The sequence below is a fragment of the Saccostrea cucullata genome, unplaced genomic scaffold, assembly GCF_032062105.1.
Source record: "Saccostrea cucullata isolate Sc308-1 unplaced genomic scaffold, CSIRO_AGI_Scuc_v1 ctg6659, whole genome shotgun sequence".
Taxonomy (NCBI): domain Eukaryota; kingdom Metazoa; phylum Mollusca; class Bivalvia; order Ostreida; family Ostreidae; genus Saccostrea; species Saccostrea cuccullata.
Genome location: NW_026918895.1, coordinates 50,716 through 62,500, shown reverse-complemented (window position 1 = coordinate 62,500; position 11,785 = coordinate 50,716). Strand labels below are relative to the sequence as shown.

General features: G+C 35.6%; 1 protein-coding gene across 1 annotated transcript in view; it reads left to right on the top strand.

Moving 5' to 3' along the window:
- The window catches only part of LOC134274668 (uncharacterized), a 55,907-nt gene that overhangs the window by 41,545 nt on the left and 2,577 nt on the right, over window positions 1-11,785 (top strand). Inside the window, exon 22 of the mRNA XM_062756929.1 lies at window positions 10,226-10,294. Coding sequence (XP_062612913.1) covers window positions 10,226-10,294 — 69 coding nt within the window. The remainder of the gene's footprint in view (window positions 1-10,225; window positions 10,295-11,785) is intronic.

Here is an 11,785-nt window from a genome sequence, read left to right as displayed (position 1 = left end):
ATTCAAGTTTGTTCAAATCATGACCCCAGGGGCAAGGGTGGGGCCAAAATGGCCGACCCAAGTTTTACATAGGAATATAAAGGAAAAATCTTTAAAAATCTTCTTCTCCAGAACCACTGGGCCAGGAAAGATGAAACTCATGTGGAAGCATCCTCAGGTAGTGTAGATTCAAGTTTGTTCAAATCATGACCCCCGGGGCAAGGGTGGGGCCAAAATGGCCGACCCAAGTTTTACATAGGAATATATAGGAAAAATCTTTAAAAATCTTCTTCTCCAGAACCACTGGGCCAGGAAAGATGAAACTCATGTGGAAGCATCCTCAGGTAGTGTAGATTCAGGTTTGTTCAAATCATGACCCCAGGGGCAAGGGTGGGGCCAAAATGGCCGACAAAAGTTTTATATAGGAATATATAGGAAAAATCTTTAAAAATCTTCTTCTCCAGAACCACTGGGCCAGGAAAGATGAAACTCATGTGGAAGCATCCTCAGGTAGTATAGATTCAAGTTTGTTCAAATCATGACCCCTGGGGCAAGGGTGGGGCCAAAATGGCTGACCCTAGTTTTACATAGGAATATATAGGGAAAATCTTTAAAAATCTTCTTCTCCAGAACCACTGGGCCAGGAAAGATGAAACTCAAGTGGAAGCATCCCCAGGTAGTGTAGATTCAAATTTGTTCAAATCATGACCCCTGGGGCAAGTGTGGGGCCAAAATGGCCGACCCAATTTTTACATAGGAATATATAGGAAAAATCTTTAAAAATCTTCTTCTCCAGAACCACGGGGCCAGGAAAGATGAAACTCATGTGGAATCATCTTCAGGTAGTGTAGATTCATGTTTGTTCAAATCATGACCCCTGGGGCAAGGGTGGGGCCAGAATGGCCAACCCAAGTTTTACATAGGAATATATAGGAAAAATCTTTAAAAATCTTCTTCTCAAGAACCACTGAGCCAGGAAAGATGAAACTCATGTGGAATCATCCTCAGGTAGTGCAGATTCAAGTTTGTTCAAATCATGACCCCTGGGGCTAGGGTGGGGCCAAAACGGCTGACCCAAGTTTTACATAAGGAAATATAGGGAAACCTTTTGAAATCTTCTTTTCAAGTACTTCAAACTTTAATATGATTGGTGATATTTATATTGAATCATCCTCAGGTAGTGTTGATTCTAGTTTGTTCAAATGATGACGGCCTGGAGGGGGGGGGAGGGGAGTAAATTCAAGCCCGATGTGCTCAGGTGAGCGCTGTGGCCCCTGGGCCTCTTGTAAAAAAGAAGGGTAGGGATTGAAGACACATATTTAACCCCACAACTTACATATATTTAATTACCCCTCCCCCCCCCCCCCCCCCCCCAATATTATTAGGTCTTTCCACAGAAATATTGATTTTCTTCTGTTTCTTATTTTTAGCTCACCTGAGCCAAAGGCTCAAGTGAGCTTTTCTGATCAAAATTTGTCTGTTGTCGGTGTCATCATTGTAAACTTTTCACAATTTCATCTTCTTCTCCAGAACTACTGGGCCAATTTCAACCAAACTTGCAACAAAGTATCCTTGGGTGAAGGGGATTCAACTAAAGTTTGTTCAAATGAAGGGCCATGCCCTCTTTAAAGGGGAGTTAATAAAGAATTAGTGAAAAATTAATAGCATCTTTTAAAAATCTTCTTCTCAAGAACCAGAGGGCCAGGAAAGATGAAACTCATGTGGAAGCATCTTCAGGCAGTGTAGATTCAAGTTTCTTCAAATTATGACCCCTGGGGGTAGGGCGGGGCCACAATGGAGGATCAAAGTGTAACCTAGAAATATATAAGAAAAACCTTTTAAAATCTTCTTCTCAAGAACAGCAAAGCCATGATGAGTCATTTATATGTCAGAATCCTCATGTAGTGTAGATTCAAGTTTGTTCAAATCATGACCCCCGGGGGTAGGGCGGGGCCACAATGGACTAATACCCCATTCATACGACGAAAATTTGCTTATGTATGTAAATTTACATATGAGTAAATATACACACGTAAGTAAAAGTTAATTTGCTATGCGTTCAGACGAGATTTATGTACTGTAAGTAAATCCTTACATTTTCATATAAAATAAGGAGATCCCCAAATTCAGAATTGTGGATTTTTATTATAAAAAATAATAATAATTTTCCTACTATTTGGGTATAAGACTAACTTTTGAATGTTCCTCAAAGAAAGCAGGGGGGATCCGATCCATTTATTTTTTGGTACGAAAAAAAGCGAACTTAATAACTTTAAGCAAGAATTTACACACGAAAAAAAAGGAACATTTAAGGAATCACTGCCTAGTTAGTATAGTATGTCAGGGCATCAACAATAGTGGGAAACATGGAATAATTTGCATAACGGGCGAAGCCTGTTATGCATAAATTATCCTATGTTTCCCACTATTGTTGATGTCCCTGGCATACTATGCTAACTAGACAGTGATTTCTTATATTTTCCATTTCATTGTGAGATGAAATTGTAGATTTGGACTTTAAAAATGCAGACATAGATTTAAATTACACGAGTATTCCCACCCCAATTTCAATAGGGCTCGCCGACTGATATCAAACACAACGGCAACAGCACGAAATTTTCATGCATATTTGGCCTCCTTAGCGTCAGACTCAGAGACAGATGCGCACGAGATTTGCATGCGTACTAGGCCTCCTTAGCTCCTGAACTATTGACCTGCCTAATTTACATTCCGGCAGAATTATCAGGAAATCAAATCTGCTTACTTTCAAAGGGTTATCATAGAGAAAAAATTTAGAAATGGAAATATTATTAATTAAAATCATTGTTTAAAATTGGAGTGTTCTATAGTCTTTAGGACGGAGGCCAAAGCATTTTCCTATTTTCTGCTGAAGATGTCATTCAGTAGATGGCAACAGCCATGTTTTTCTTAACACTCAAGCCGTTGAGTGTTAAGAAAAAGATAGCCGTTGCCATCTACTGAATGACATCTTCAGAAGAATAAAGTTCGACTGGAAATCTTTTTGTTGTTTGGAAATCTACAGTACATCAAGTTTGCGAGGTCATTATGAAGTTTCTGCTTGAATACATTGTATTATATGTATTTTCTTGGAGAATGAAATGGGCAATCGATTTTTAAAAAATGTCAAATGTCAAACATAACAAATATATGAATAGGAAATAAACACGAATCCCCTAGAAAATCATGGTGGGTCGAGAATGCTTAAAAATTCTTATTTTCAACAGGGTTGTTGAATTTCCTGTAGCATCAATTTATGTCAGTAGCTTTGCCTTGGTTTAAAAACAAAGAAAGGTAGAAAAAAGTCAATCTGTAATGGGGCCCGGGCGTTTGATGTAATGCCTATTCCTATCACAGCTCCGGAGCATTCCCATGAAGACTACTTGAATTATAGGGGGACTACTTATTGATCATGCAGGCCACATGTTTGCGCGACCACAGCTATATTTTTATAATTTAGAGGCATAAACATAAGTTTGCCAGAAAGGGTACAAGATGCGTACGTTTTTTGCAAATTCAAAATATCAGAGGACACTGGAGATATAGTGTGGTTCCTTGTTTTCAGAGTTGAAAAAGCCATTTGTGGAAAGTATTATGCTAAAACAACCTGGCGTATCCTTTAAAGACTTTATAGCAGTTCCCTTATCAAAACTCAAATTACTTTCAGCTGTCTTTGAAATGCAGCAAAGATGACCATAAAAAATCATTTTTTTTTAAAGTTTTGCTTTCTAGCCGCCATGTTAACAGACTGATATTATACGCACAACAATGCAGAAACAACCCAAACAACACTTAAGGTAGTCCGATCCTCAGGTTTATAGAATTAGCAGTTAAGTAATCAAAAGTACTCATAAAAGTATCTTTGAATCCACAAAGTTATGTAAATTTAAAGTATTTCTTTAAAGTTAAAAGTTAATCATATTTCATAGGGGAACTTGTCAAATCTCCAAGATTTTTGCAGAAAAAGTGAATTGGAATATCAGCAATGCATTTCCTGATTGCAAATTGATCAACAAATAATTCTAGGTTAAAAAAAGATAGGTATCCAGGCATCCAGAGAAATTGCCATGATTTTTATTCTTATTTGGTATTTTTTGTCTCCTATTTCCATCTCATATTCTACAATACATAGTGTAAAAGGCTTTCGCTATCATTGCAGCCACAAATCACTCTTTATATCATATCATACTAAAAAGCATTAGTATCTAAGGCTAGATTCAAGAAAATCTTATTTCTCTAAAACTGTATTAATTTTTTCCCTTTTATAGGGTATAAAAGTCAACTTTTATAAGACCTTTTCCAAGACTTCCAAAAACCTTTAATCTTATAAAGATGAAGAAAATGAAAATTGTTGCATGAAAAAATTTCATTTTCAAGCTTCATTTTGGTGAATTTCATAAAAAATATAATTTTTGGAGTTATCCTTCCTGGCTGAGGATCGGATATCCTTAAAATGGAGATTTGTGCAATGAATAAAACAAAATACATACATAAGTAAATTTGCTGCGCGTTCATACGACAAAATTTACACACATAAACTAATAATTTGCGACAACATGTATGCAAAAGTTAATTTGCACCTAGTCCTGACCAGGTGTAAATTTACTCAACTGTGCAGAATTTACATATGAGTAAATCAGTTCATACGACCAAAATTGCACATGTGAGTAAATTTACATATGAGTAAAATATACTGAGGTATGCAAATCATGTCGTATGAATGGGGTATAAGTTTTTGAAATATATAGGAAATATCTTTAAAAATCTTCTTCTCAGAAACAGCAAAGCCCTGATTGTTCATATTTATATGGAAGCATGCTCAGGTAGTGTAGGTTCTATTTGGATCAAATCATGACCCCTTGGGGGTAGGGTGGGGTCACAATGGAGGATCAAAGTCTTAAATAGAAAAATATCGGAAAATTTCTTCTGAAGAAGAACTGCAAAGCCATGGTTAGTCATTTTGATAGGGAAGCATCCTCAGGTAGTGTAGATTAAAGTTTGTTAAAATGATGACCCCTAGGGATAAGGTCGGGCCACAATGCAGGATCAAAAGTTTTACATAAGAACATATAGGAAAAATATTTCTTCTCAAAAACAGAAAAGCTATGTTTAGTCATATTGATATGGAAGCATCCTCAGGTAGTGTAGGTTCAAGTTTGTTCATATGATGACCCCTGGGATAGGGAGAAGCCACAATGGTAGTGATGGGAATCGGTAAGAATTTCATAATCGATGATTGGATTTCTCTAACTATAACTAATTATCGAATTATAATCGGACATGTAAAAAGTATATCAATTTAAAGAAGTAAATGGTAAGAATGGGTAAATGACGACTTACTGTGCTGATCCAGCTTGTCCTTTGTTCATTTTATAGAACCAAAAGTACGCCATGCTCAGAAACATGCTTTCTTATCCGGGTAGAAATACAAGAGTTTGTTTATCTGCACCATTATGTTACACAAATAAGTCAAAAGCAGTGCTGTGGATGGAAAATTAGGGTTAAAAACTACTACGCTTGTAAAATAAAATAATAACAGATAAATCAGAATTTTAAAAATGCAATCGATTGCTTGGATTATGTCAGCAATCGACTGATTTTCGATTATAATCGATGATTGGAACACCACTACACAATTAAGGAATAACTGTCAGATTTTCGAATTCATGAAGATGATCAATGGATTGGCTTGTGTGATAATTTGCATAAATGCCGAAGGCATTTATGCATAACATTATCACATATTTACATGCTTTGATTCCGCCAATCCACGGGCTCCAAGCCTGCTTCTCTCTAGGTGTTGTCCCGTCCTGCATGTGGTTTTTTTGGAACCGCGCCAAAACATTCATGAGGAAATAAATTACATTTACAATTGGTAATTTTATCGCGGACAAAGACATTGGAAATGTAAATATTGGGGGATCAAATTTTTACAAAGGAATATATGGGACATTTCTTTTAAAAATATACTAAAGTACAACAAAGCCATTTGTTATATTGATATGGAAGCATCATCAGGTAGTTTAAAATTCAAGCCCCCCTCCCCCCCCCCCCCCCCCCCCCCAAGTAATCTTTTCAATACTGAACCGATTTGTGCTTTCACCAAGCCATGTGCTCAGGTGAGCGATGTGGCCCATGGGCCTCTTGTTTTTTATTTTTCCGCCGTGTGATTTTGAGTTTCAAGTTTTATCGAAAAGATAAATAGTCCATAAGAATGTACTCCTTGAAAGATTTTTGCACATGACCCTGGAAAGTTTTTGATGTTTACAAATAATAAAAAATTTTCAAAACTATAAGCCATAGAGACATGAAACCAACTGCATTTGATTCTTTGATATCAGACCTTTAAATTTTTGTGAAGGTCAAAGATCAAGGTCATTCAAAATATGAGATATTAAGCACTTTTTATATCTCTTTTGTCTTTCAACATACACTAAATATCTTTGCATCTGTAATATGTCCTCTTAAAACTATATCAAATAATTTATACTTTTCCCCTAAGATTTACCTTTTTAAAAGTTACTGCCTCTTTCACTAAAACCCTTGTTATTGATACACCTCAGAAACTGTAAACCACAGATGCACAAAACCTTTACTAATGTCTTCAGGGTCTATATACACAACTTAATCTATTCAGAGCGAAAGGATCCGATGACCCCTTACATGAGTTATCACCTTTTAACGCCTTTGCGCATACTATTAAACCTGATAACTTTAAAAACTAAGGGTCGCAGAAGCATGGAGTCAAGTGCAATGTGAACCTGGACCTTGAATATTTCTTCAAGGTCAAGGTCACTTTAAATTTTTTTGTTGTTGTTGTTGAAAACTTTCATTTTTCTTAGGTTTGAAGCCATTTCTGGTTTCTTTTTATTCGAAATTTTACTATGAAAAGGTAAATATAAAAGAAATTTTCAAAAAATTAAAGAAGGTGGAAAGACCTCTAATTGTTCTGTGAACAATTAATCTATTAGTTATTATTTTTATCATTTTTTTTTCACCGAGTAATTTTTTGTTGCATAAGTTATCGAAAAGATATATAGTTCATGACAATGGACTTCTCAAAGCATTATTGCAGTTGACTCTGCGTACTTGAACTTTCACCCCTCATAAAGTTATCGCCCCTTGCAATGATAAACCTTGTTTTCGCTACTCCTCTGAAACCGCAAACCGTAGCGATACCAAATCTTCACCAATGTCTTGGACTAATTTAGGTGACTTTTCAATCTATTCATTGCAAAAGCATTCATTGAGCCCTTCTATGAGTTAATGCCCCTGAGAGTTTTTGCTGATTTTTTAAAATTAAATGAGCAAAATTAATACTTTTGAATACTTTGTTTCCATAGTAACGTATGTAATATTTGATTTATTAAACATGTTTATCATGCATTTAAGACATCAGGCCTTCAACTTCCAGAAACAATCATTGCCACTTGTTTGCTTTGCTGCAAACGTTAACTGTGGGACTCTGAACATGTTGAAAAATTCCATTTTTCAAACTTTAGGAGATGTTGCCATAGTAACCATGACACATAGCAACCAATTTCTGCCTGATTTGAGTTTACAGTATCAAAAACTTTTATCATAGAGAGTTTGGAGAAATTCTGAGACTATGCGTAAGTCGTTACAGAGAATGGATCTTAATTATGACAATTGTTTGCAATTTTTTCGGCATGAAATTTTAATTATTGAACTGATTAGCTTGCGTATGACAATTTGCTTGGACATTGCAGGGGCTGACAAATAGATTTTTCAAGTACTTGCCCATGGACGAGTACATGGTCAAAATTCAATTGCCCCACCTGAATTTTTACTTTAAACTATGAAAAGTAGGAAGACAAAAAATGATTATTTCAAGTACCCTTATCCACTTAAAACTAAGATTTTTATACCCCCCGCAAACGAAGTTTGGGGGGGTATGTAGGAATCACCTTGTCCGTCTGTCCAGCTGTCTGTCCGTCCGTCCGTCTGTTTGTGCAATCGTGTCCGGTCCATATCTTTCTTACAGAGGGACATTAGAATCTACAACTCCACACTGAGATTGCTCATGACCTAAGGGTGTGTCATGACCTTGACCCAAGTTCATTTGGGGAAGTTCAAGGTCACTGGAAGAAAAATTTCATAATTCGTGTCCGGTCCATATCTTTCTTATGGATAAACTTGGTAGGTTCTCATTTCACACAAAGATTGCCTATGACCCCAGGGTGTGTCATGACCTTGACCCAAGGTCATTTGAGGAAGTTCAAGGTCACTGTAAGAAAAATATAATAAATCATATTTGAGACGTATCTTTACGTATCTTTAATAAATCATATTTGAGACCTATCTTTTATGGTTAAACTTGGTAGGCTCTCATTTCACACAAAGATTGCCCATGACCCAAGGGTGTGTCATGACCTTGACCAAGGTCATTTGGGGAAGTTCAAGGTCACTGGAAGAAAAATTTCATAATTCGTGTCAGGTCCATATCTTTCTTATGGATAAACTTGGTAGGTTCTCATTTCACTCAAAGATTGCCCATGACCCAAGGGTTTGTCATGACCTTGACCCAAGGTGATTTGGGGAAGTTCAAGGTCACTGGAAGAAAAATTTCATAATTCATGTCCGGTCCATATCTTTCTTATGGATAAACTTGGTAGGTTCTCATTTCACTCAAAGATTGCCCATGACCCAAGGGTGTGTCATGACCTTGACCCTAGGTCATTTGGGGAAGTTCAAGGTCACTGGAAGAAAAATTTCATAATTCGTGTCTGGTCTATATCTTTCTTATGGATAAACTTGGTAGGTTTTCATTTCACACAAAGATTTCCCATGACCCAAGGGTGTGTCATGACCTTGACCCAAGGTCATTTGGGGAAGTTCAAGGTCACTGGAATAAAAATTTCATTATTCGTGTTTGATACATATCTTTATTATGGAAGAACTTACTTCTGAAAAACCCAGCGGGGGGTATTTTGTCCCGTTTGGACAGTTCTAGTTATTTTTTGTTTTGAAAAAGTCACTTGCCCTTGGGCAAGTGGTTGATAAAAAATCCCTTGCCCATCCCCAAAATTCACTAGTCTCGGGCGTCGGGCAATGGGATTTGTCAGCCCCTACATTGAAAAGCATCATAATTAGATTATTTAATCATTTAACTTGGTCATTTGGCTTAATATTTGTTCACTTTTAAGTGCAAATTTTATGGTTAAAATCACAAAGGACCTGTATAAATATACGTCTCAAAATCCATACCATATCTCTCTCCACATGGCTCTTAAAATATCTCTTTAGCAGACAAGGACGATACTGGTAAACCCATAGACCAGAGAATTGTCACATACAGTATAAAATACGTAACCTTATTAAAGAAATAAAAATGAAACAATTTAATATTTTTGTTTATTTTTCATTCACCATCTATCCGGGGGAAAATAGTTTACAGAATAGAGTCAAGAATTTAGTCTACATCCATTTCCAAAATGGAGACTATCGAAGAAGGAATGTAAACGTGCTGAAAAAAGATGGCAATAACTATCAAATAATATTATTTATATGTCAGTTTATTTGAAAATGTTATCATATTATTCACAAGTAAGTAAAACAATTTATTTTAAGAAAGTCACTAAGTAATGTAATCAAATGAAAACGAAATTGCAGGCTTGAAATTTGCTACAATGTATTATCAATACATGTAGCTCTATACGTCGATGTTTGGACTCGCTGGAGCAATCGGCTATTCTAATAATCAGCTATTCTGATAAAATAAGGCAGACAACTTGACTTTTGGATAAAACGGGACCCACTGTATTAACAAGTGCATTTATAGTTATTTGTACTTGTTTCTAGTGTGTTAGGTACTATTGTTTCACTCTCAATTGTAAACGTTAATTTGAGCAAGTTTTGATGAAAATTGGACAGGTATTGATTTAAGGAATTATCTTGCAGAAGAATATTTTTTTGGGTAAATGCATCCACCTATAATAAATATTGTCTGAGGACAACCACTTATATGAATTCTATTGTCCCCACCCCACTACCCACAAAAAAGTATAAGGAGTGCCTTCCAACCCTCCCATACTTTTTTTTCCCTGGAATAGCCCTTATTAGATTTAATGAAATTATTTAAAAACATTCCGAATGTTTGTGCATACATTTGTTGTGCATACATTTTTTTATGTCAAATTTTGGGATATTTTAAAGGCACTTAGCTGTGGACTGGAATATAATGATTTATATGTATGTATGATTTCAGAGATGAAAAACTTGCTTGAAGATAATGGTGATGATGCATGTTCTTTACAGAGGAAAAGGGCTAAACCTTGTAAGTTTTTTGATAAGCTTATTTTCTCTTGTATAGGAAACTAATATAACACATCATACAGCACTACTTTTGGTTATCTGAGAGCCTGTATGTCACAAGGTCAATGGTCAAACTACTCTGGACATAAGGACATGTTGTGTGCTCAATATCCTGAGAACATTTTGCTTGACAAACATCAAACTTGGAACATTGCTTCACCTTAAGGGGTAGATGACCCATATTCATTTTGAAGTCACAAGGTCAAGGGTAGAGCTGCTCTGGATGTAGGAAAATAATGTCAGCTCATATCTTCAGAACCCTTTTGCTTGAGAGGCATCAAACTAAGAACATTGGTAGATGAGCCCTATTGATTTTGAAGTCAAGGGTCAAACTGACCACTCAATATCTTGAGAACCCTTTGCTTGATAGGCAACAAACTTTAAACATTGGTTTCCCTTAAGGAGTAGATGACCCCTTCAGATTTTGAGGTCACAAGGTCAAAGATCAGGGGTCAAACTCAGTCTTCACGAAAACTTTTCAAACTAACTGGCCAGTCCGACCAGTGAACTTTCAAAATTTACTGGCCCACCAAAATTTTTACTGGCCCCTTAATTAAAAAATAAAATAAATACATTTTCACAATTGTAAATTAATACATGTTTTTGTCCTTTGTCGCGTTTCGGTAAGTTGTTCATTGGAAATTCGTACATTTTACGTACTAGTTAATAGTTACTAGTTAGTTCCAGTTGTTACATTATACATCCATGTAATAATAGGGTTACAATAATAAGATTCAACAACACGTGCTTGTTCTTTTTATATTACATATCAATGAAATTTATGCATTTGGAAATAAAACATTTAGCGTTTATATTCCTAGTATTATTAATAAACACATTTCAAAATTGGTAAATTCTTCAAATAGTTGTTTTGCTTACAATAATTTTGTTTTAAAACAAAATAAACAATTATAAAATAAATACTTGATTGTACATGCTGTGTAAATCTTAACGTCTGGTATTTAAGAAAAATATGTCTTGTCGATCGTTGAGATGTATAGCCGATAGTATGTAAAATGAATTCCTGTAAATACTTTTATTGTTTATGGCATTGTGGATGCTGAAACTGTCACAATTAATACTGTATCATTATTTTAAAGCAAACTTTGCATTATATGAAGTAGGGATATTTGAACTAATATCGTTGTCGGCGAACTCAAGTTTAACGATAACCGCTTTCGTTGAGAAATCATGATTTAAAAAATTAATAATTACAGTTGATGTTAAAAGTTATTGTTTATTTAATTCTTTAATTACATGTACCTTGTCTGGCTTTACAATGGTGATCTAGATAGCGACAACCAATTAGTCGCTTCACTAACCACATGCAGTAGTATTTATTTATTATAGTGACATGTGTTAAGTTAAACAAAAGCATTTGAATAAATTCAGCAATAGTATAGAAACACCCGGCCCTTTGGGCCTACATGTCACATGCATCTGTGGTGGTATA